The following is a 26,290-nucleotide window of genomic DNA, read 5'->3' on the forward strand; positions in this document are numbered from 1 at the left end:
ATTACAGACTGGGTGCACGTCGATGTGTGGATATTTGGATCCACAGACGGGGCAGCACTTGAACGGAGTCCGTTCCATGATCAGGTCGTCGGGGTCTTGCTGCGAGTACAGGGCCTCGATGTCCGAAGAGTAAAGTACTCTGCAGAATTCCGACACGAAGAGTCGGACGATGCTCGGGACCGATCGCATACAATACCGACGCCAATAGAGAAGGCCTTTTGGCCTTAAGGAAGTAAGTTTTTCGATTCCGACAAGTAGACGTCGAAATCACATCCGAACCCAATGGCGGAAAAAAACAATCTGGGGATGGAGCCGATGCCCATGCGCACTGTAGTCCAGGGGAGGAGCCACCTATCTCGCGATACTTCGAAGACTCTTCCAGGACAACAATGTGCAATCATCCGGACCCAACACTAGGCGGCGATCTACGCAATAGATATGAATTTAGCAGCCCACATGCCTCGAACTAAGAAATAAGCAAATGAGTGACAAAGCCAACAAATGGAAAGTCATGGGTGGGTTATAATCTCCAATATACCTTTCACAACCAGGCATCTTTAGATGGAACAAAAAAAAAAACAACAAAAAAAAAAAAGGGGGGGGCGAGGGTATGGAATGTTTTTGTATGCGATACCGCACTGCAGTTACGTTAAAAAAAAAACGAAAATGCTTCTGCACCAAACCAAAAGTTGTAAATACATAATTACCATTTCCATGACTAATCTCACAAGCTTAATGACCAGTATGAAATTTAACAGATCTGGATCCAGAGCTACAGAGCTGGATCCAGAGCTACAGGGTTGCATTTGATGGCTGTACCTGCTGAGCAGATCCGCCATCTGGTTGTCCTTCCCTGGGAGGTGTTCTGCCATGAGGAAAATGTTCCTCTGAATGGCCCACTTCCACATGCTCTGAGCCAGATGAGACAGCTGTGGCGAGTGGGTGCCTCCCTGCTTTTGAATGTAGTACATCGCAGTCATGTTGTCCGTCCGGACTAACACTACCTTGTTGCACAGATGTACAATGAAGGACTTGATCGCCATGAAGATTGCCATCAGTTCTAGATAGTTGATGTGCATCTTTTGCTGCTGCGTCGTCCATAGTCCCTGCACTGTGTAAGTGAGCAGATGAGCTCCCCATCCCTGGAGAGATGCGTCCGTTGTCAGGATAATCTGCGGCACAGGCTCTTGGAACAGTCGGCCCTTGCAAAGGTTGTGTGGAGTCCACCAATGCAGAGAGTCGTATGCCCGACTGGTAACCAACACTAGGTCTGTCAATTGCCCCTGAGCCTGTGTCCACTGATTCGCTAAGCACTCCTGGAGCGGGCGCATATGTAACCGTGCGTGAGGGACTATGAAGATGCAGGAGGCCATCATGCCTATCAACTGCATGAATACTCTCGCCGGAAGCGAGTGTTGTGGTCTGAACTTTTGGATCAGAGACTGCATGCTGTCTATCCTGACCTGGTTTGGCTGAGCCATGGCCGTCAGGGTGTTGATCGTCGCACCTAGGAACTGCCGGACATGTGCTGGTTGTAGATGCGACTTTGGGTAGTTCAGCGAGAAACCCAGATCGTGAAGAAGGTGAATTGTAGTCGACATGTCGGCGGCGCACTCCTATGACTTGGCTTGCACGAGCCAGTCGTCGAGGTAGGGGTAGACATGGATGTTCTGCCTCCTGAGGTGCGCTGCAACTGTCGCCAGACACTTGGTAAACACCCTTGGGGCTGTGGTGACTCCAAAGGGTAAGACCTTGAACTGGTAATGCTTGCCTTGAATAGTGAACCTGAGGAATTTCCTGTGGGACGGGTGTAGTGGAATGTGGAAATAAGCATCCTTGAGATCTAAGGTTGCTAAGAAGTCCCCTTGGTTTAGCAAGGGAAGAATCTGCTGCAGTGTAAGCATGTGGAAATGTTCTGACAGTGTGTACAGGTTGAGGGGGCGTAGATCTAGAATGGGTCTGAGAGATCCGTCCTTCTTTGGAATAAGGAAGTACAGGGAATACACCCCTGTGCCTTCCTCTCTCACCGGCACGGGCTCGATTGCTCCTTTTTGCAGCATCACCACTACTTCCTGCTGCAATAAGAGCAAGTGCTCTGCGGACATAGGCCTTTGCCTTGGCGGGATGTTGGGTGGAGTGGATTTCAACTCTAGGCAATAACCATACTGGACTAGTTGTCGCACCCACCTCTCTGTGGTGATGTTTCTCCAGACGGGCAGGAACTGCTGCAGTCTCCCCCCGACAGGTGTTAAGTGGTCGGGGGGCAGTGACAGAGAGTCACTGTTTGCTTGGGGTAGAGGAGCGGGAGCTGTTGTTTCCTCTGCCGCGACCTCTGTTGCTGTTATTTCTGTAACCTCCCTTGTTCTGCTTTTGGAACGAGGATTGTGCTCCACCTTTCGAGAACTGAGATTGTTGACCCATTTGTCCTCTGGTGACTCCACGTGCACCTGAGCGACGAAAATTGTTGCCACGAAACTGTTGCGACTGGAGGGCCCCCATGGACTTAGCAGTTTCTGTGTCTTTTTTTATTTTTTCTAGGGTGGTGTCAACATCTGGACCAAACAGACTATCAGGATTGACTGGCTGATTAAGAATGGTTGTCTGAATATCTGGTTTAAACCCCGAGATGCGGAGCCACGCCTGTCGTCTCAGCATAACGCTAGTGTTGATAGCTCTAGCAGCTGTGTCTGCGGCGTCAAGTGCACACTTGATGGCTGCGTTTGAGATTAGCTTCCCCTCCTCAATAAGCAGTTTGGTGCCTTCTTGGAACTTTGGAGGCAGGTGTTGTATAACCTGTTCTAGGGTGTCGTAATGCGCCCTATCGTAACGTGCTAAGAGTGCCTGTGTATTGGCAATGCGCCAAAAGTTTGCGGCCTGCGCAGCTACTCTTTTGCCCCCTGCCTCTAGCACTTTGGACTCCTTATCCGGGGGAGGAGCTTCACCCGTTGTCTGGGAGTTGGCACGTTTCCTGGCATTGGCGACCACAAGAGAGTCCAGTGGCAACTGTCCCCGAATGTATGCGGGGTCCGCAGGTGCAGGTCTGTACTTCTTTTCAATGCGTGGATTGACCACTCGTGCCCTGGTAGGCTCCTTAAAGATATCCCCCGCATGCTTGAGGACTCCCTTAAGCATAGGCAGCGTTTTTACTGTCCTTTCAGAGACTGAGAATGTGTCGAAAAGGAAGTCTTCTTCTATCGGGTCAGCATGCATGTCCACATCATGATTGGCCGCTGCCCTCTCAAGTAGCGCATGAAAACCTGCTGAATCCTCAGTTGGGGATGCACGTGCATTAAAAAGCTGCGGGTCCTGCCCCACATTTTGGGTGCCCTGGTCACCAGTGTCATCATATGAATCCGGTTGTGCATCTGGTTCATTGATAGGGAAATTGTATTGCTCATCCTCATCATACCCCTCACCCGCAGAGTGTTCTGGTGAGGGAGTAGGGCTCCGTCTTGGAGGAGGCTGGATTGGTTCCGTGAGGCCTGAAGCATCAAGGGGCACCCTTTTCTTTTTCAGTGGGATGACATATGAGTCCAGTGACTCTGAAGATATTTTCCTCTTATAGAGGGTCAATTTGCCGGTGTCTGCGTCGATGAACTGCTCTGAATCATCCTCTGATTCGAGTACCCGACGTGGAAGTGGGCCAGCCGTTGAAGAAACCGTCTTCTTCGGTGCCGATTTGGTGGAAAAGGCTTTCGGCGCCTCCTTTGGCGGCAAAACAAAGAGAAGTTTGCCAGAAGGCTTCGCTGGATTGTCCGTTTGTGCCTTCGGCGACGAAATCGGAGCCGACGGAGCAGAGGCCTTCTCCCTAATTCGCTGTAGTGATGCGGCGACGAGGGACGCTTCACTCTCAGTTGGTTTTGGAGCCGACGAGGATGTTTTGACCTTTCCCTCGGATCCGACGTCTTTGTGGGCCTTGTGGGCTTTCGACGCGGATCCCGCTGTCACCGACCCCGAGTCCTGGGACCGGTGCGCAGACGTGCCAGTCTTCGATCCGTGCGCCTGCGTAGACTCCGTGGAGCCGGCCTTTGCGGGCTTGGACGGCGGCGCCGATGTTGATCCGTGCCGACCATCTTTTTTAGAGGACCCCTCCTCTGGCGTCGATTTCGAATGAGCAGCAGCGGAATCGACGGACTTCTTCGACTTCTGCGGACCGGAGGTCGACGGAGTCGATGGATTAGCGGGTACAGTCGTTTTCGCTGGCACGGCAGCCATCTTAGGGACGCTCGAGTCCTTAAGTTTCGGTTTCGTTTTCGGGTCGGCCATTTTAGATGGAGTCGATCCCGATGCTTTCGGTTTCTGTTTCGATACAGTCTGCTCAGCAAGTAAGTCCGTGGCCGGGCCAGAAGGCGGGGCTGTGGCTTGCGGCATGGGGTCGTGGGTAAGGCCTACAGGCGATCCCGTGACCCGGTCGGTATCTTCGAAACCTTCGGGCAGAGCTCGTCCCCTGAGCTATCCGCCGCGGCCCCATAAATCTCTTCGTCGTCTCCTACCTCGTCGACGTATTCAAGGCCTTGACCCACGACTCAGTCGTCGTCTACCGGATCCGCCTCGACCTCCGTCTCGGGTGGGGAGATCTGAAGATGATGACCCTGGTCCTCTTCATCTTGGTCGCCGAAGATGTTTTCCGGATCCGGGGCCGCTTGTCTAGCTTCCATGCGCACCGCGCGCCGAAGCTTGAGAGTCTTCTTAGAGCGGAACTGTGCACAGGCCTTGCACTTGCCGTCGTCGTGGTCAGGCGAAAGGCATTTGTTACAAACGGGGTGTAGATCGATGTGTGGGTACTTGGACCCACAAAGCGGGCAGTATTTAAACGGGCTCCGCTCCATGTCTGAAAAGTTTTGCAGTCGAGTCGCGATGAGAAGGCCTCAAAGTTCGAAAAGCGAAACAAGACTCCGCTTATTCCGGCTCCAAGAGACGGAAGACTCGAGACCGTGCGCAGACAATACCGACGCAAAAAGCGAGGCCTTTTGGCCGCTAAAAGTTAGTTTTTTCTCGGTTTCGACAGAGAGACGTCGAGACCACATCCGAACCCAATGGCGGAAAAAAACAATCTGGGGATGGAGCCGATGCCCATGCGCACTGTAGTCCAGGGGAGGAGCCACCTATCTCAGGATACTTCGAAGACTCTTCCAGGACAACAATGTGCGATCATCCGGACCCAACACTAGGCGGCGATCTAATGCTAAGATATGAATTTAGCAGCCCACATGCCTCGAACTTGTGTGTATCCGTGATTACAAAGGGTGTCGGCGTGTGCTTGAGAGATAGCCCTACTAACATATGATTTTTGTCTAACCACCACTCCAAGGCCTTTAGTATTCGTGGGGTTACATTGACCATGTTGTCGAACGAGCCTTTGGACTCGGCCCCCTGTTTGTCCAGCTCCTTTTAGATAGGTCCCATTTTGAGGCGACAAAATGGGTTCAGAGATATGCATGAAGACATCATTCCCAAGAGTGACTTGTATAATCGGACCGAAGAAGACTTTTTTTCTTTTTTTGGATGCCACCAGCCTGAGAAGTAGTCACTGCCGCTCTTCCGCAGTATATGCTTTTAAGCACCCAGTGTCTAGCTTTGCTTCTGGAAATACAACAGTTTGTGATGGGATCTGCTTGGACATTTCCAGATGGAGTGTGAGACCTAGTTGACAGAAAAGAACTATGCAGGCTTGTGTTGATGCTTGTGCTGCTGACTCGAAAGGTGCCTTTATCAGTCAGTCGTCCAAATACAGGAAGACCTGATACTGGCTTTGCCTGAGGAATGCTGCGACTAGCACAAGGCATTATGTGAAAATCATGGGTGCTGATTTGAGGGCAAACAGGAGCACTTTGAACTGAAAATGGTGTCCGGCAACCAAAAACCTCAGATATTTCCTTTGCTTTGATGAAGAGGGATGTGGAAATATGCATCTTGGATGTCCAATGAGGTCATCTAAACCAATCAGCTTACAAGACTCCGAACCTCCTGCAGAGAAATCCGAAAGGATTGCTTTTCAGGTAAAGATTATAGCTTCGGAGGTCAAGAATTGATTGCTACTGCCTTAACATTTTTCTGATTAAGAAGAAACAGGTGTAGAAACCTTTGCCCATCTGATAACGAGGAGATTATAGGGAGGGATTTGGAGCCAGAGCCTCTGAGATATCATGGTCTTGCCTAGTCGTGCTGCCTTTCCTCTGTTAGGTCTAACATAGGAGGTCTGAGGAGGCTGTTTTTGCTGGAAGTGGTAAGAAGGCTCGTGCCCTGATGAGTACAAAGGATATCGGTATTGCTGATAGCATCCCCTAGCAGATCGTTGTAGTTTCACACGGGAACCATTAAAAGGAGGTTCCCGAAATTGGAGAGACCCTAAATACTTGGCGGTATCCATGCCCTCTTATGGATTTGAGGGCTACTTCCACTTCCTTCCAAAAAGATACTCTCCGTCATATGGGAGGTCTAAAAGTTTATTTTGAACCTCAGGGCAGAATGAGGTGGCTTTAAGCCACCCCGGTCTTCTGAGAACCGCTGCTCATGCCAACTGCCTGAAACCAGTGATGGCAACATCCATGACGGAATCTATTATTTCAATGGATGCTCTTTCCCCTTGGTGTAATATCTTTTTCGCCTATTCTTTAGCATCCTCTGGGAGTTGATCCATGTACGGAGCAATGTCAGACCACATCTGGCGATCATAGCGCCCTAAAATTGCCAGAGAATTTGCTGCTCTCACTGTCAATGCGGACATTGATGAAAACTTCTTTCCAATTGAATCTAGACACCGGCCACCTTTATCAGGAGAAGCCGATAGGGGTGCTACCGGATTCTTTGAGTGGATAGGAGCTGCCTGCATAACCACTGACCATGGTTTTGGATGTCCCGTTAGGCACGCTGATGCATGGTCTGTACCTTTATATTTTTTATAGAGGCGTGGAAGCACCGCCGGTATGGATGCTGGAGTCTTCATAATTCATGTCCCCTCTTCCCAGATTTAATCAATAATCGGTATAGCTCTAACAGATTTAGGATATGGTTCTTGAAAATCGTAAAGAAAAGAGACGGATTGCTTCGAAGGAGGAGGTAAAGCAAATCTTTTTAATGCCCGCTCTAGAAGATCATGAAATCTTCCTATATCCTTTGGTGGTGTGTCTACTGGAGGATATGTTGATGAAGCAGGCAGAGTGAATAATTATCCCATTCTGTGCTGTGTCGCAAAGTTCTCCTTTACGTTCTTCATCCGAAGAAACAGTTTCCTGCAGAGGAACAGACTGCGGAGTGTTTGGGAGTGACAGTATTGTAGGAGTGGATCTTTGCACCGGTGACCCCACTATAGGCGGAGAAACAGCAACAGGAGCTACAGGTGGGAAACTAAGGACGCGCAGTCCCTGGAAGCCTTGATGGAACATTTTCCCCCTTATTTTTCTCCCTCTTCCCTTCTATGTTTTCAGAGCTTCCCCGAGTACTGCTATTCCTTTAAATCTCTCGGCTTGTTCCAACGCTTCAAGACGGAAGACGCCGGACGTGGAGGTCGTTCGCTTGGACCGTCTCGAGCAGCAACGGAGGAGGAGACGCTCGTAATGACCTTTGCAGTACCACCGTGGAACGATGCGAGACCTTCCCGAGAGGAGAAGGATTCGCCCAACGTCGAAGAGGAAGCCAAGCAGGAGACAGCGGAAGGAGAAACAGACGGGCAGCCAGACCCTACCTGGCAATGCGGAGACTCCAGCCACGGCCCAGGAAGGTTGCGGCTGAACAAGGTATGAGGACGCCTTAGGCTGGCGGTGGGGCATATTAACGAACCGGAGGGTGGGGGTGTAAAGGGAGAGAACGCCTAGTTCAGCAAACCGGGCCTCAGTCTGTGCTAATTTAAAGCACCTGCAAACACTGGTGACGGTAGTGGTGTTGTATTCCCTTACAACCGGCGACACTCTTAGGAAGGAGAAACCCCTTCCTTACCTTTTTTTTGTTATCTTTTCTTTCCCCACGGTCCTGTCCACCAACAAGGTGACTGCCTGCCAAGCTTCCATAGAGCGGGGAACACAACGGCCTGTCCGAGTCCACACCACCAGGACATAGAAGAAGGGTAGCGGACTACGTCTCCCATAAACCCTTGCTTTGAAGACTGGACTTCCACTCCCATAAACCCTTGAGGACCGGAATACCACTCCCATAAACCCCTGTCTCGAGCCACTTAACAATAAAACCTCAACCTTGTTAAAAAAAGCACTCACTTGTTCTGGTCTGCTTCTCGGCCACCTCACAGAAACGGTGGCGGTAATCTTCAAGCATTGACTGAAGGCCCGAAATTAAAGCAGCAGGCACAGTCACCATCTCCAGATGATAGTACTGCCGGCCTGGCTCAGGCTGTGCATAGTAAACTTGACCAGATCAGTCTTGCTCCTGGGTCCTCATCGTCCTCTGGCTGATATTTGACATGCAAACCTGAGTGACTACATGCAGGTCCAAAGGGGCCATCCTCTTCAGAATCTTCTTCAGGAAGATGAGTGGGTAAAAGAGGTGTCATTTTACTTGGTGATGTATGTTCTGGGGTAATATTGGTCTCCCTCAGTGAGGCGATAGACAATGGCAATGGCGATTTATCCCTTGGTACTGATGTTGGTGATCGAGGAGCCTTCGTCGACGAGTAAGTCTCAGTCAACAGCTGCGTGGGCGGTGACCGCGATGGGCTCAACAATGTGACTTCCTCATGCAGCATTTTCTTCCTAGTCGACGACGAATCTGTCAGGGCTGGTATCTTCGCCGGCACCGGTGACCTCGTCATAGACTGTCTTGGTCAACGAAGGTACTGTCGATGACTCTCTCGTCAACTACAACTTCTCCGCCAGCAGTTTTAACTTTAGTGACAGAGAGGAGAGTCTTGTCGACGATGTCAGAGGGATAGTTGATTAAATCAGGGCCTGGACAGACTACAGAGGTGTTGACGACACAGACCAGGCTGTAGAAAATGATGTTGACGTCCCTGAGGAACATCCCCTTATTGTCGACAGCAAATCCCTCGAGTGGCAGAGAACTTGTCGATAGTTCTGAAGAAGGCTTTTCAAAGTCAATTTACAGTCTGGAGGTGGAGTTTTTGTTTCAGGTACAGATTTATAAGGTTGAACATTCGAGAGACCCCTTTACTGTGCCCAGAGGAGATATCCTGAGAGGTTTTTTTTGGCGCACTTTGAGTGGGGTTCCTTGACACAGTGCGATGAATCCCGGTCTCTTGAGGGAAATCTTTGATGACGTAGACTGCTCGTTCACAGAGTCTGACACAGGATCAGACCTGGTGTTTATATTTTTGTAACCCAGTAAGAAGCCTTCCCTCACAGTCTGAGAGTCTTATTCGAGAAGGTGCTACATATCCTGCAGTCAGATGCCTTATGAGAAGAATATAGGCAATAAATGCACTCTTTGTCAGGGTCTTCCACATACAGTCTCTTTTTCAGAGACATGGCATACTCTGAGGAGAGCATTTTTAGCCTTTTCTGACACGTCTCAGTCAGATTTGTGGCAAACAACAGATATACACAACAGCAATATATCTGGTTTGAGATAATATACCAAATAAAGTCACTTCCCTGTAAGTTGAAGTCCAGAAAAAGTGCTTGAAGATTGTAAAAAACTGAGCAGAGCTCAGAGGAGACTTCCTAGCACAACGTGCGGTAGAATATCCGAGGGTCCGAGCTTCTCTCAGTGGTGTTCTAGAGGGTGGTCGATGCTGACTGGCAAAGGGAAAACTTTGGTCTTGTTTTTTATAATTACTATGATAGGTTAATAAACTGAGGCCTAGGCCTGTTCTAGTCTATTCCTATCAGTCTTCCTTCATCACTATTACATGTACCAGGGACTACCATCATGACAGGGAATGATTCAAGCATGTGAATCCATGAAAGCTCCCATACTGAAGTGGAAATTCTAAGAATATTTTTTATACATTCATCAGTCTGGGTTAGTGACGGTACCAGGGATGGGCAGTGGCAAATGGGAATGTTTGGAGAACCAACAGTCATAAAATCCACCTACATCCCTAGTTGTTTAACAGCCCACTTCGATTGGCCCTGAACTTACGCCCGCACATGTGACTTACAAAAAAATAAAATATATGAAAAAATTTAACTATAAAACTATGAGTAAGATTTTGAACCAGTGTACGTTATTATTTAGAGCCAGTGTGGCAGAAAATGTAGTTAATCTTAAAAGTGAATAACTGTGGGGATGAATACAGGGGGAAAAAATGGATGTTCCAGATCTTCGATAATTCAGAGGGCTTATGAACAGAAAGCTTGACATGCTCTAAATGAAAAGAATAAGTACAAAATATATTTGCTTTCCGATACCCATGGTGGAAAACTAGGCATAAGCTGCACTGTAAATAGGGTTAACACATACCTTTCTCCTCCGATTTGAACTTCCTCAAAGAGCGAACACAGTCCCAGAACATCATCAGTCAGGGAATTCACGCTGGTCTGGATCGAACCACCGCAGGCCTGTTTATTAACAGAAAAAAATTACAAATCAGGTTGTCAACTGAACTTTAAAAATACTCAGATGTTAGACACACTGTGACTTTCTGACATGATGACCAGAAGTACTATGCAGCCAAATAACAGTTAAGAACAAGCATTTGCAATGCTATAGGTCTTGCCTTTGATAAAAGTAGTGCTGTTGGCATTGAAAATAATGTTTTTACTCTTGTTTTTAGCAGTGCAGTTATTTACCTAGCCATGTTGCAGGGTGCAGTACCATATGTGGCCAAAAGACGTCCCCATGGATCTCTTTAGGTCACATATGGTAAATCCACCTTACCCATAATGCATTGCATGCAAGACAGTACCACAAGTACATTCAAATAGCTATGTCCATATATACAATTAGCAGCTACGAAATGTGACAAAAGAATTATTATATGAATTCTGGATTAGGCTGTACTCTGTGTGGAGCGGATGAAGGGAAATTTGTAGGTGGTCTCATAAATGCGAGATGTGCTAGTGAGTAAAAAAAGTAACCACTGCCAGCCTTGCCTAGGACCAAGCTTCCTAAGCCCTTTAAGAAAATAGTGCTCTGAGGCTGTATTTAAAACCTAGGGAGTAACAACACATGTAACAGGGAGAGTCCTCATGGGAGATTGGGAGATCACAAGAAGAGTCAAGGCGGTACTAAGGAGGGACTACTAAGCCCATTGACCAATGAAGTGAACCATTTACAGAGGACACAAGCCAATTAAAAAGATGGGTGGAGCTTTATGGCCATGTCCTGAATACAGCATGTCTGAAAGATGCAGTGCAAGTGCTGCCTAGGCGAGAACTAAAAAAAGGCAGCTTTCTCACTCTCAAGTGGGAATAGTTGGCAAAATAGAACATGAAAAATGCTGTTTACACTGGGTTTAAACCTACATATGCAACAAAGATATTCTAGTCTCTAGCCAAAACGCGGCATTTCTGCTTTATCGTTTTACATAGTAAACTTTTCATACAAATAGTAGTTACCATCATTGTCCTTTTGAGGTCTTCCTCAGGGACTCTGCCAGCACAAAAAAGGTCTCGGTCAGCAAAGTACTGGGTGGCCACATCCCCAATGGGAAGCTTGGATAATACCACTTTTGCTCCAGATTTGTAGATTCGCTCCAGTTTGTCATACAAAATGTTCCATTCGGCATCAACAATGGCTTGGTAGTCCTGGAGAGGGAAACAGTTGCCAAGCAGCATAACATTATCATGAAGTGGAATTATAACCAGATACACAAATCAGAAAAGTACCAGGTCTCTTCTACATTGCAATACTGACTTGCGCAAAAAAATATTGAATGACTTAATTTTAAGTGTGGAAAAAAAATACAAGTGTGGAGCACAAAGATGAGACGTGTAGAGATCCTAGGCATAGACCGAGCAGACAAAAACCTCAGGATACCAAGTTATACCATATACTGGCCTCCAGAGAACAAGGGAATCAAATGTCGTAATCTGTATGCCCGTTTGTGGCTTAATTTATGGTACGCTGCTGAGAGAAGAATAAACTGGCTCTCAAGTGCATTAAAAAAAAGTGAATAGTCCTCAGGGGTCCAAGTGATAGTCATTTGATTTTACTGGTTTCCTGAATTGTGGTCACGAAAATTATTCCAGACTACATTTGGGGTACACAGAAGCACGTTAGGAAGCAAGGAGCTCAGAAGTGTTGAGCCAATCGCTAGGCAAAAAGAAAGGAAAAACAAACAAGCAAACATTTGTTCTCTTATTTTGCCAGTCAGATTGCTAGAAATTGCAGACATAGTGGGCCTTTGTTAATTTCACATCTAATGGCAAAAAGCTGGAGAGTCTGTCCAAAACAACAGGGCTTAAAGCTCGAAGATCCCAATTGTTTACAGCTGTGTGACTCCTAAAGTATCTACAGCAGCATTTGAGCAATACAATTTAACGTAAAACCCCACATTGCAGTACAAAAGTATGCACCAAATTCGAAGATCTCAATATAGAATACTAACAGTTTTTAAAAGCAGCCTGGCCTCATCCACCAACGATTAAATGGAGACGCGTTTTAAAAAAATGACGCTGCTAATAACACATTATAAAAGAATGACTAATTGTAGGGCTTTTCATTCTCGCACTCTTGAGCGTACCTCGACATTGTTCACTCTCACTTCTGCATTATCTTTCTCTGCTTTAAGTTCCAGTTCGATGTTCAGCAGAGCAATTCTTGGAGACTCGTACTTTTTGGGCTGCATTTCAAACCCAGCATAAGAGAAGGTCTTCTTAAAGGCTACTCCAGCAACCAGATGCGAGTCCTATGAGAACACGGATAAGGCTGGGTTAGAGTTAATCACAGCTTGTAGGAGGTACAAGTTAAGTGAGAGCTTGCATAACAAAAAGATAGAACATTTGAGAATCCCATGATAAACAACCCTTGAGTTGTAAAGATATCGGTCATCGTCAGCATCAACTGCAATATCTTTAATTAAAACACTTACAACACGCTCAGGGAAAAGACAATTCCTAATTTTGATTTTTTAAAATTTATGTACACCATATTCATAAAATGTAGGATTTCACCTGACTGCCACAAAAACAAATCCACACTAGACCGTTACAGAATAACGAAGGGGCTCGACATCTGGATTATGAGCACCAGGCCACAGGTCCATAACCTTCAAAAATCTTTTCTGGTTGCTGATGAAACATTGCATTGAGAAACTACTAGTGTGCTTGGATGATAGTCACACTTTGCCGCGCGAGTCAGCAACCAAAGATTCATCTGGGATGGGGTCAAATGAACTGAAACCGAATGCAAGGCAGACCAAGCTCATCCCAATGAATGGACGGAGTGATCGCTGGCTGAAAGCATACGGTCAGGAAAGAGGAGGACTCTAACCGCTTCCATGTAGGTGAAGAGCTTAGAATCCAGATGGACTTAACTCTGTTATGCAGCCATGTCTATTCGGTTTTATCTAGAATCTCAAAAGGTTTTAAAATATTCTTCCCTCGGTTATCACCAGACTAAGTATATGGTAGTAATGGCTCGGCTCTGCCGACTCCCTCTTGCTGGAGTTGCCAGAGGTTTTATTAGAAGTAGTACACAATGCATAATCGTGCTTGCTTATGGGGTCGCCTAGCTCTGCACATGCTAATCTGTTGCTTAGGATAGTTCAAGTTTGTTTTTTATTAGGCAGAAAGCTCAGTCGTGGATCTCTGTATTGTAGGCAGGGTATTAGTGAGGGATTCCGTCTCCAAAGATATTGTCTAAGTAGGACCCTTCCTTCTTCAACTTTTCTTTGGACAGTCCAATGATGAAGTAAGCAAAGAACCAGCGGCCAGAGCTTTACATTTTATAGTGCTGGGCTAGGCAATGCTCTGCCGGCTGCACTGCGTTTTGGAATTTCATGGACTAAATTCACCCCTCAGCTTAAAAACGTGGCTTTTCTGTCAGACGTATGTTAACTCCGTTTCGGCAGATCCATTTGGTTTCGGTCATGGTTTGCACTGCCAGCACATCTAGAGAAATTTGCTGCAATCGTATGTGATAAATGGTTTATAAAATAACTTATTGATTCACAAAAGACAAAATCCTATTTACTCCCATGATTCAGAAACCAATGTCGCATCCCAGAAGCTGCTGCTCATCAGCCAGTGAAGGATAAATATTCCTGCATCTTCATTGATCTAAGTACTGTCAAAAAATACTGCACTAGAAAAGGCACACTGGTAACGAGCTGGCAAAGGAATCTTACTGCACAGCCACAGAGGTGACAAGTCTTCACTGACCGTACCCAACTATCTTACGCATTCATTGAAGTATCACACTTACTTCCAAAGCACCACCTTGAACCTTCTTGATGCCGATCATCTTTAGCTGAAGCAAATCATCCAGCATCATGACCGCCTCAACCACCATCTTGGAAAAAAAATCCTTCTGCTGGGCAATCATCTTGGAACTGAGGGCGGTCGCTGCACACTTCTCCAACAAATGGCGCTGCTCCCTGAAAAAAAGACAACACACTGAAACCCCCTCACGGAAAACATTTAAAGACATGCGCTTCGTGAGGATTAAAATAGGAGCCTGCTGGAATTCAAAGTGAATTGGAGTAAAATTGACATTTTATGTACAAAACACCTTCACATTTTGAAAGAAGGGTGAAGACAGAAACCTACTTTTTATCTTCTTTCTTCACAGTTATTGCAATCTCCTTGATCTTGTTCACAGCCTGGGAATTGAATTAAAACAAGCTTTCATTACTAAGATCTACAAATCATAATCCAAGCTCGACAAACCAATCCACAAGGTTCCCTCTAAACGGTTAATTTACAATTATAGCATCTGTAGCATACTCATCAAAATACCTCCGATATGTAATTTTACAAGTGTTCTAAAGAAGGAGATGGAACATGCAAACTGCCCATTTAAGACGGAAAATTGGCTGGGTTGGAACCATGTGCATCAAAGCACAAATCAAACGGGCTGAGAAGGACTGCACACCCGGTCCTCAAACCTGGACATACATTTACCAGGTTGGCACTGGATGAAGCAGTAACATTTATCGCAAGCGATTATTTACCGTGGATGAGGGTCAAAAGGGCCTGAGGCGGAGGCAAATATTTACTTTCAACCATCACATTTTTATGGTCTAGGGATCTTACAAGTTGGCAGAAAAAGACCACTAAATTGATGAGGACCAAAGACAGAATGATGAGCATATAACTACTATTAAAAAGCACTTTCAGGGACTTGCACCTTTTTAGTTTTAAGTACATGCGCACTGGGTAGGCTTCCTCCTGTAACATTTATAGAGCGGTCTGCATAGATCGTGTACACCAACAATATTGATAACTGTCATTCACAGCATGCAGAATTTACAAGGGTCCATTCCACATACTGGCGAGTAACGTACCAGCTGGGTTGCAGTGCGGAATGCACGAATGATGATCTGGGGATGGAGACCCTCCTCGACGTAGGACTTCACCTGCTTCAGGAACTCCGCAGCCAGGAGTGTGACTGAAGTAGTCCCGTCCCCAACCTACAACAAATGAGAAGTAATAAGTAGCGCAGGAAACATCTCAAACAAGCCCCTTGTGCAGAAGCAGTCTGATTAGAGGCATATCAGTTACCTCCACATAGTAGAAAGCTGAATCACACTAATGGTATTTAAACAGATCAACATGCTTTATACTACAAGAAACTACTAGGATAAAGTACAAGGACAAAATGTTTAAGTACGGTAGTGTATAAACTTAAAAATATAAGACCACTGTGGCGTCAGAGCAATGCATGTTCCATATGCAACTGCCTAAATCAACCACAAAAAAAAAAAAGAGCATCCGTCATTTAGTTCAGCAATTTGAACCAGCAGCACAGCCAACTATATAACTACTTATTCTAAGCAATTCATCAGCCATAACTAAGTTGACACCAGAGGTGAAACTGCATCCTCGATGACAAGGGACTTTCCTCCAGACAACACAAATGGGAGGTTGTGTTTCAATCGCCAAATGCCAGTCTACTCAAATAGTTGCTGCCTCAAACCCCTCTGCCTGCCTTAACCACCCATGTCCCCGGCCACCTACTTCTAAATATCACACTTAATTATCTCCACTTTACCCAATCGTGACATTCCCAAATGAAAATAATTGTATGAATTTTCATTGAAGTTACTGTTCCTGAACTCCATTTTAACAGTTTGAGCCAAATGAAAGTAATCTGCTAACGTGACCAAGCACAAGCACACTAGTGACGTCTCTCCCACGCCTTTTCTACACAATTTAAAGGCTGGTGTTTTACTGGTTCACACAACACCCAGTCACCATTGGCCACTTCAGCATCCATTTGTTGGGAGCTGGAATGTCACTACTAGCAGAACAATTAACCTCTTCAACCACATACCTCACATCACCACAACTTTCAAGCTCCCTTATCTTTATGTGGTCTTTAATACTGCCAATGATGACTTACTCCTAAACACTGGGATTACAAACACTCCTGACAAAAGGGCCATGCTTCACTATCACAGTGCCTACATGTTCTTACACATCAAAGTCATACCTCAACAAATCTCAGACATTTCTGCACTTGTTCTTTCGTGTGATCTCTTTCCAAAATAAAACCCATACATTTTCTTCCTCTCTCACCTACTCAATGCTTGCATGACTGTCCAACCAGCCAAGCTAAAAGATGGTAAGTATAAACCGTGTTCACTGTACTAGGCCAAGTTCCTTCCTGGCTGCCTCTACTCATCCTTGTGTGTGTCAGCAAGCCAGCTGTTCCTCAAGACAGAAAAATAAACCCCTGCTTGGTAGAGTCACACTGGCAAAGACCAAGAAGTGAAATAGCCCGTGAATTAAGCATCCTACATTCAGTGACTGAAATACACACTCCAACCCAGAATCCCAAGAAAAAAAATAAAATTTTAAAAAAAACACAGCAGTTAGTACATTTATTTAAAAGCTTACCTCAGCATCCTGGGACTTAGCAATGTCAACCAGGGTTTTTGCAGCAGGGTGTACAACGTCCAGAAGTTTCAGAATTGTTGCCCCGTCATTGGAAATGGTTGCTTTTCCTATGAGAGATATAATGAAATATAGTCTTACCTTAATGATAAAGCACGAGGTGGGTCACAATTGTAACACTATATGCCTATTTAATCAATACTTAATTCATTTAGGAGGGCAGGAGGTTGTGAAAGTTGAATCTAAGGCGGTGTCAGAATTAACAGCTATTGGAATCCTTACAGAAGGCTTCAGAGAATGTGCATTTTAAGACCTCAGACCTTCCTACAAGTCAACCTCATCTTACACTCTCAGCAAGTTACCAACGAAAAACCAATTTTTAAAACAGATTATTAAACAGTACCAGGAGTATGCAAAAAGAGCCAAAGCAGGCAACTGCATTAGCCATGTTTGAATGGTGACTGCAACTAGTAGCCTCCAGTTTCAGTCGTGGTTACTGGGGTGGCGCTACTTCAGGATGACTGAGGCTGCTCCGAGTGACGGGACACAGAGCAGCAACCTGGACGCTGCGAAGCCAGGACCCAGGACCGTGCTCGAGCTCAGCAGCCAGCGGCCCACAGTGGTCACAGCGGCACACAGGCACAGCAGCCAGTGTAGTGGTCCGCGGTGTGTGTCGCCGCAGCTTCTGGCCTCAGCTTCTCAGCCCAGAAGTCAACCACCGTGATGCAGGTTGGGCTCCAACTCAAGCTCTGCTCAATCAGGACCGAGAGCCCCACCAAAGGAGAACCAAATCAGAACAAGCATTTGCAATGCAATAGGTCACGCATTTACGCAAGTTTGAGCCATTGACATTGCAAATAACAATGCCTTTTTTGTTGTTTTTAAAGCATAAATAAAGGGCATTGTTATTTACAATGCCAGTAGCTTAAACTCGTATAAATGCAAGACCTATTGGGAAGGCATGGTGGTTGTAGTACATAGAACATATGAAGGCGAGGGTATGTGTAACAGCAAACACTGTATTGTAGTTCATTTTTGTAAAGCGCGTGGCTACCAGAAGGCATCCCAGCGCTGAAATTTGAGATACTCTGAGAGGGGGGGGGGGGGGGGGGGGGGGGAAGAGGAAGGTTTTTAGTGTTTTTCAGAAGAGGAGGTGGCCAGATTCAGCGCGTAATTGCAGTGGGAGGGAGTTGCAATGTGAGGCCGCCTTCACCGAGAAGCGGCGGCCTCCGGTGCGAGCTTTCTTAATTCTGGGCACCGAGGCCAGGAACCCTTTGTCTGAGCGCAGGGGTCTATTGGGTTTGTAAGGGGTGACTAGACTTCTCATAATCGGGGGTCCTTTGCCTTGCTAGATTTTGTGGGTAATATAAGGGGATTTAAAGATAATCCTCTCTCGCACGAGGAGCCAATGAAGCGCTTTGAGGGGCAGCAGCATTTTGGGTTTGCTGCAACTTATTGATTGTGGCTTCAGGGGCACCTAGGAAAATTGCGTTACTGAAGTCTAGTCTTGAAAGAACTAGACCTTGGATCAATAACCTCCTGGAGTGAAGGGGAAGGAGAGGGAGAACTTTGCGGGCAGAGGGGAGTAGGCCGAAACAGGTGCCTGCTGTCTTATTCGCTTGTGTTTTAAGCGAAAGTTCCTGATCGAGCCAGACCCCATAGCTTTTGATTTCTTTTTTTGGGGCAGGGGGTCCCCTAAGCAGGCCGGCCAGATGGAGGAGGGCATAGTTGCCGCCTTATGGCCTAACAACATGATTTCTGTTTTAGATCCATTTAGCTTGAGTGAAGCGTCACACATCCAGGCATGGATCTTAGTCAGGCACTGATGGAAGTTACCGGGGCATTGGTCGAGTTGCGAAAGTGAGACGACCAGTTGGGTGTCATCGGCATAGCTAACTATTTTTATCCCGAAAGGGGCAACCACATCCTCCAGGGGGGCCATGTACACATTAAACACTGTGGGGCTCAGGGATGAGCCCTGCGGCACTACACACTGGAGGGGTATTAGGGCGGATTGTGAGTTGCCTTCCCAGACATGAAAGGTCCGGTTGGAAAGGTAGGATGTTAGCCACGTTAGGGCGGACCCACGTATTCCTGCTTCGGCCAGGCGCTGGATCAAGATACGGTGATTCACCGTATCAAAGGCCGCACGAAGGTCCAGTAGGATCACTGCCACTGATCCTCCCGAGTCCAGAATGCGCTTAGCCTCCTCGATGACGGAGAGGAGGGCGGTGTCAGTGCCCTGGCCTGGGCGGAATCCGGTTTGGGAATTGCGCAGCAGATCGTTTGACTCCAGGAAGTGGGAAAGTTGGTGGTTCACCATTTTTTCTGCGATCTTCCTGAGACCGGGGAGAAGGGATAAGGTTCTGAAGTTGGCAAGCTCTAGAGGGTCAAGATGGGGTTTCTTCAACAGGGCCATGACAATGGCCCTTTTCCAACTGGGAGGCATAGTGCCCTGTAAAAGAGAGAGGTTGATGAGCTCAGTTGCCGGGGTGGAAATGGTGGCAGCTATCTGTTTCAGGAAGCGCATCGGAACTGGGTCGCTGGGGGAGCCACTTTTAATACTGGTTAGGGTTTTGAGGAAATCCTCCTCGGAGATTCGATGAAAAGCGTTCAGCTGAAGGCCCGTATCCGGGGGCAGATTCTCATTCTCGTTATCTTTCCGTGAGGGGCTTTCAGTTTGAAGAGAAGAGAAGATAAGCTATTTTTTATTTTCTGATCAAAGTAGGTGGCTAGGTTGTTGCACTTGGACCCCGCGGGGTCTTGGGGCAACGGAGGATCAGGAATCTTCAGAAGTTCTTTCATGATTTTGTAGGTTTCTCTCGTGGAGTTGGAGGCATTTTTGATTCGGTTATCATAGAAAGTGGTTTTGGCATTTCTGAGGGCGACTTTGTATGCTCTGATCGCATCGCGTTAAGTGTCTTTGTTAGCAGTATCCCAGTTTCTTCTCCAGATACGCTCATGCCTTTTACAACCTTGCCTTAGGGTTCTGAGCTCAGGGGGGGGGGGGGGGGGGGGGGGGGGAGGCCTGGTGGTTGTGGTCCATAGAACATATGAAGGCAAGGGTAAGTGTTACTTCAAATATAGTAAGCCACCTTACAGTGACCCTGTGTACTAATGTAATTCTCTAACATCAAATACTGGAATGCATGAGGGAATGTGCTATTGCAATCGTGAAAGACAGCAGTGGCAGGGCTCAGGCACAGTGTGTGTGTACCACAAACATGCCTTCACGAGTTTATTGTAACACAGACCCTCCTGCCTTCCCACGTTGTATAACAGAACCACAGTGCCCTGTCACTTTATCAAAAACAGAGCCCCAGTGCCTTCCTAGGGCCAGGAACCGACTCGCCACAACAGAGTACTCGCATACCTTTCTACCCGTGTTCTCGGTGACAAGGGCCCCACCCACCCCCGAAGTCTAAGCAACAGAGGTCACCCAATACTTCCCATAGTCTCTGCAACCGAACCCCCAACCCCAATGCTCCGCGTGGACTCAATGAGAGCACGCCCTGCCCCATTCTTGCAATGGCTTCCTAACAAGGCCCTCCCACTGCTCTACCATGTCCACTGAGCACAGCTCCCCGCATCTGCCCTGTTCTCTGTCAGGACGCCGTTTCCTTCCTCGTCGCCTCTGTAACTAGCCCAGAGAGAGCGGCTTCCTGGGGTACAGAACAGGTCATCAGTCAGCATCTAGCAGCACAGTTCTCAGCCTTACAACAGTCAGGGGAAAATGGGTAGCTATCACCACCATACCCTGCACAGGAAGGCAAGACGTGCATGGAAAAATAAATATGGATTCGTTTCTACTCTTTATTGCCATCAGAGAGACTTGGGTGTGGGCAGGCCTGTGGCATTATTCCTGCACGCACAGCTGTGTGTGTGTAGTGCAGACTCAATGGCTAGATTGCTGCATCCAGTGTTTACGTAGCTCGCATTGATTGACAGTGTTCTTGGTGCTATCAGTACAAAAGGGGGGACTGGGGTAGGACGATATTTTACGGGGTCCAGTGTACGAGTCCATAGACTTGTGGCACAAAAGGGATGTACAAAGTTCCCCGGGAAGAGTGACGGAGAGGGGTGTGTGCTAGTAAGTGGGGGAATCCCCTAGTTGGAACTAGAACCCTCACACACCCAGCAAGCTAGGTGTCATGCTTCATCATATGGGTTCTGCTCCTCGTCAGACTGGCGCTGCAATGTCTGACGGGCTCCCGAAACCGGGGCTCTTTATCGGAGATCTTTTGTTCCCGCCATATGGTGCATGCGTGTGAGAGGGCCTGGGGAGTGTGGTCGTGACGTGAGTGCTAAATTAGAAAAGGTGAGTCGGTCCACAACCTAATTTTATTCTCGTGGTAGACTCCCTTGGTTAAAAACGGGGGGTGGTGGTGTATGAGGGGAGAAAAATTACCCTAGAACTATCAGAGTGAATTTAACTACTACCCTCAATTATTGGTCGACATGTTTCATGCCTGATGGCAATTCTTCAGGACCTAGTTAGATAGTACCACACAGTGAAAGTAATTAAGTGAAAGGTCAAAACTTGCAGAAAGGTATACAACCTTCTTTAGTCAATACCGGGGTGCAGGCCAATTGGTCCTGCTGCAGTATTGTTACCCTAAAAGATTCCCTGACGGACCTCGCAGTCTGCTCCCGTGGGACCGGCTGAGGAGGTATGGTACCTTCGGCGGCAGCAGTCCAAGCCGATGCACCTACCCCACGAGCGGCGTCAGAATGATGACGCAGAGCAGTGTTCTTGGTGCTACCAGGCGCGAGTGTGCGAGATACGACCACGTCGTGCCACAAGACCGCTCTATAGGGTGAATGAAGGGGTGCTAGACATCACCACACACAGAATCACTGATAATCGATAGGTCCATTCACAAGCCTGTGACCGTGTCCTCCTATTCATTCATAACTGGGCCTTCCAGACACCAAGGCCAGAGCGCGCGATGGGGACAAACCACAGTCTGCCCAAGTTTCAAGGGCAGGAAGCGTTTCGAGGCGGAGGCACGCGGGATGCGCAGAGCTTTCTAGCTTCCCCACGCTCACCACTGAGTGCCCCCGCAGCAGACGTAGATTCTCTGCTGCTATCCACTCACACCCTCCCGCCACTTGCAGTAACCTCTTCGTGCAGCTCTGGGGAGTGAAGGGTTAATGCTCATCTCCAGGACGATGGTACAGCTCATCCACAGCAGTGACTCATCTGCCCATCACCAGCAAACCCTTCCAGGGACACAGTCCCCACCCTCGGGCCATTCGGTTTCCAGAGTAGGTAGGCAGAGACACTGCCACATCAAATTAAAAACACAAATTAAGCATACGATTGCTTTCAACTTGTAGTCGGCTCTTTGATGCCGCGTTTACATAAGGCTTCACTTTATAAACTGAAAATCACAGTTTTTTTTAAAAAGGATGGTAAAATGAAAAAAGTGGTGCGCGCACACAACAGAGGAGCGGGGGGAAGGGAGCGTGGCAGTTAGGCGAACGCGAGCTGCTGCGCGTGCTAGCCACCATCGGGAATGGGCTTCACAAAGGCGAGATATGCACCCGCCTTTGCCAAATTGTGTGCCTTTTAGTGTAAAAAAAAAAAAAAAATACGCGAAAACCAATGCCTGCCGGCGAAAGCCTGATCACAAGCGTGTGGTCAGCTTTCAAAACCCCAGACAAAAGGGCTCTCGCTCTGCGCGAGCAATGCTGCGCACTGCAACGCAGGCACAAGCCCTAAAAACCACCCACAAGGTAATTCTCACCCACAGATACTGCATCAACGGTCACTATGACATCTTAAACAGGGGTAATATACTTCGACTATTTGAGCATATCCCAACCTTGGTCCAAACACAATCGGAAGACCGAACTTGGGTCAAGTTTATGAGCCTACCTGGGGACCCCCCATGGTGAATCCACCTCGATAGGGTTGAGCTGCCACACATGTGCTGACACCAGAAGAATTAGCCCTCAGGGCGGAATAGGGTATAGACTTTGTACTCTAAGCACCAGAGAAATACCCACATGAGCTGAAAGTAACTCCCCTAAATCAACAAAAAGTCTACTCTATTCTAAGGGGCACAGATGGGAACCACGCGTGGAACAACTCAACAGCAACGTCAAACCATCACATTGTATACAGAATAACCTGCACACACAGTCAAAGTACAACATTCCCGTGCGAGCTGATGCCAATTCCTTGACATGGAACCCGATACCGATCAGAAAGCCTACTCTCTTACGACTGCAGCAATAACGTCACAAAGACTGACGGCAACTAGAATTGCATCAGAATTCTTGGAGCTTTCCATTATATCCTGGAACGTGGCAGGCCGTAAAAAACTTCTTAGGATCAACTCAGCAAATAACTAACTATCTTCAAAAAAACAACATCCTCTCCCTACAGGAGACTTACGCCACCGAACCCATAATCCTTCCAGGTTTCTACAAGCTCCACACTGCAGCCACAAAACACAATATCTTTGGACAGGCACCCATCGGGCTCTTAATCTTCATAAATCAAGCTTGCAGAATAGAGACTACTGTAATCAAAACCAACACCACAGCCCTGCAAGCAGCGCTCATTAGTCGGCTAAAAAGCAACAACTCCTCAACCAGTCTACTGCTAATTAACTGCCATCTAAACCATGCTTTCCACCAAAAAACAAGCTTTAAAAACAATGCCAACAAAAATTGACGATCTTCTACATAAATAGGTTTCGCACTTTCCAGTAATTGCCAGGGACTTGAATATCCGGAAGTTGGGGAACTTGCAAACCCACCGACTCTCCACAAAGGAAACCCGCCCTGCAACGCCTCTTTGACAGTCACAACCTGGCCTCCGAGCATGCCATCAAAGAAACCCAGGATCCCCTCTGGTTCCCACTACCCTACTTCAGAGACAAATCTACCATCGACTAAATTTTCATCTCAGACCAACACAGTTGAGCGTGACCACAGACCGCTGATATCAACCCTCCAATTAGACGGGTAAGCTGCCCCACAACTACAAACACTAGGGGATGCAACCGGTGAAGAGTGCCACAAAGGTCTGCAAAACTCGGCCTAAAACTCAGAGTGGATCACATCTATAGTGTCAAACCCTATAGCAACAAGCACTGTGTCCCCCAGACCCGCCCCTCCTCCGGTGCACTGGGAAGCACTCCTTGGAGATCTCAAACAAGCCCGGGGGGGGGGGATGAAAGGCAAGTAGTCGGACCCGAAATCACTCAGACGGAGGCCCTGAAGGCAAGAAGAACAGGGAACAAAAACTTGCAAACACAAACAATCCCTGCACTTCGCCTCAAACAAAGGAGACATATTCAACTCTGGAAGTACATCAACCAACATAGTAACACCGGTCAGACAAAGGAGAACAGAGTGGCAGCCAACAAGTGGGTCAATCAGTTATACCTCAACCATCAGAATACATCATATACCAACCCATATCAATTCCTCAGCACCACGCCAGGTTCCCAAATAACCAGTATCGGAGGCCAAGGTAACTGACCTAATAAAAAAAAATTAGGACCTATGCCACCTCATAAATTCCATCATCATGACATGGATCAATCCTCTTCCCAATCCATAACAAGCATTTGCAATGCAATAGGTCTCGCAGTATTTAAGTTAGAGCTTTTGGTATTGCTTTTGATATTGTTTTTCACAATCTGTTGTAGTACTCCTAAATAATTTTTCCGTGTAGGCTGTTAGTGATAAGGCTAATAAATGTTTTATTTAGAATACAAAGTAAATTTTTCCTGGTAAATATTGATGTAAACGTTTTGATTTGTATTTGAAACTTTATTTTTGTAAATACCTGAACGGACACCTTTGAATCAAGGTGAAGCGTACACAATTAAACATGAGTAATGTATTCCATTTAATACTGGTATGGATGGGGGCAGGCTTCATGTACAAACAAGGACAACAATTCAAGTGAAAGTTACAATGGAATCCCCACAAGGCAATTCCATGTAGCAAATATTTCATGTGTAACAAATGCAGGCGTTTCATACCCCTTAGAGGGGCTATGTGAATGACACGCTTCTGCTTCCAGGGCTCCTCTGCCTTTTCATGTACCGCCCTGCTTCCAAACTCTGTGATAAATGGCCCCTTTTGGAGACATGCTTTATTCGAGTTTGCTTTTTTTCCATCTCCCGGTGCATTACTGCACGACCAAAAATCTGACATCCATCCACAAGATTGAAAAAAAAAGTTCTTTAAAACTCCCCTTGCCTCCCTGCTCTGAAATCCTACTTCCACTGTGGCCCATCAATTCCAAGACAACTAATGACATGTTCTAGACAGCTAACTTATAACCCAGAGAAGCAAACCGCTGCTGAGGTGTTCGAAGCATGCCCATTTCACAGGGTTAAGGCAACATCCGCTCTTCATCCTTCCAGGGATAACAAAGTAAGTACATAAGTCTGTTTGTCTGTACATACACCAACTTCCCCCCTTCCTAGCTCGGTGACCCATTGGACAGGGTTAGGAGGACGTGTGTTATTTACAGTGCATAGAAGCAACAAAATTGCGGCGTGATGCGTTAATTTAACAGGTTAATAGCATAATTGTAATCCTTCAGTGCCCCCTCCATCTCGACGCTGAACCGTCCTCTACCAATAAAGGCCCTCATTTTAGTCCAAAAAGCAAATGGCGAGGAAGTTCGCGCTCAATTACCAGCTGGTTGCATAAGACTGTGGTCGTCTGTTCATGAGAATCCGGGACTATTGGGTGTGTTTCCCTGGAACACTTAAAGCTGCCTCTAATGAAACAAAATCATAGACTGAAGGAAAAAAAGAAGAAGAAAAAAGGCGCCCGTTCCCATCTCCCCTTATCATTTTCTGATAATTGGACACCTTGGAGACGCAGGAAGGCAGCTACCTGGGCTAAGATCTTGATAAAGACCCTCGGTGCTGATCGAAGGCCGAATGGTAGGACTTTGAATTGGAAGTGCAGCTGTCCGACTGTGAAGCGTAGATACTTCCTGTGTCTGGGGTGGATTGGCACATGGAAATATGAGTCTTGGAGGTCGATCGTTGAAAAGAATTCCCCTGGATTGAGATAATTCAGAATTTGAAGCAGAGTTAACATCTGAAAAGTTTTTGAAATGATAAATTTGTTTGGGGCCCGTCAATCTAAAATTGGACGCCATTCCCCGGACTTTTTCTTGACTAAGAAAAAAATCGGGAATAAAACTCCTTGCCGCGTTGACCTTGCGGCACGACTTCGATGGCTCCTTTTTTGATCATCAATTTCACCTGGGCCAAAAGTTCTTTGAGATGGGGAGAGGGTGGTCCCGAAGGTGGACGAGTGGGAAGGAATTTTGTGAATTCCAGGGTATGTCCTTTGGAGATAAGGTCCAGGACCCATTGGTCGGAGGTATTTCG

The 26,290-nt window shown here is 47.0% G+C and overlaps 1 protein-coding gene across 1 annotated transcript in view; it reads right to left on the minus strand.

The window, feature by feature from the left end:
* CCT7 (chaperonin containing TCP1 subunit 7) overlaps nucleotides 1-26,290 on the minus strand; it is a 127,212-nt gene that overhangs the window by 77,451 nt on the left and 23,471 nt on the right. Inside the window, exons 3-9 of the mRNA XM_078674481.1 lie at nucleotides 16,914-17,020; nucleotides 15,359-15,484; nucleotides 14,622-14,674; nucleotides 14,278-14,449; nucleotides 12,596-12,760; nucleotides 11,469-11,657; nucleotides 10,372-10,469 (exon numbers count right to left, since the gene is read on the minus strand). Coding sequence (XP_078530607.1) covers nucleotides 10,372-10,469; nucleotides 11,469-11,657; nucleotides 12,596-12,760; nucleotides 14,278-14,449; nucleotides 14,622-14,674; nucleotides 15,359-15,484; nucleotides 16,914-17,020 — 910 coding nt within the window. The remainder of the gene's footprint in view (nucleotides 1-10,371; nucleotides 10,470-11,468; nucleotides 11,658-12,595; nucleotides 12,761-14,277; nucleotides 14,450-14,621; nucleotides 14,675-15,358; nucleotides 15,485-16,913; nucleotides 17,021-26,290) is intronic.

The sequence above is a fragment of the Lissotriton helveticus genome, chromosome 2_1 (assembly GCF_964261635.1).
Source record: "Lissotriton helveticus chromosome 2_1, aLisHel1.1, whole genome shotgun sequence".
Classification (NCBI taxonomy): Eukaryota; Metazoa; Chordata; class Amphibia; order Caudata; family Salamandridae; genus Lissotriton; species Lissotriton helveticus.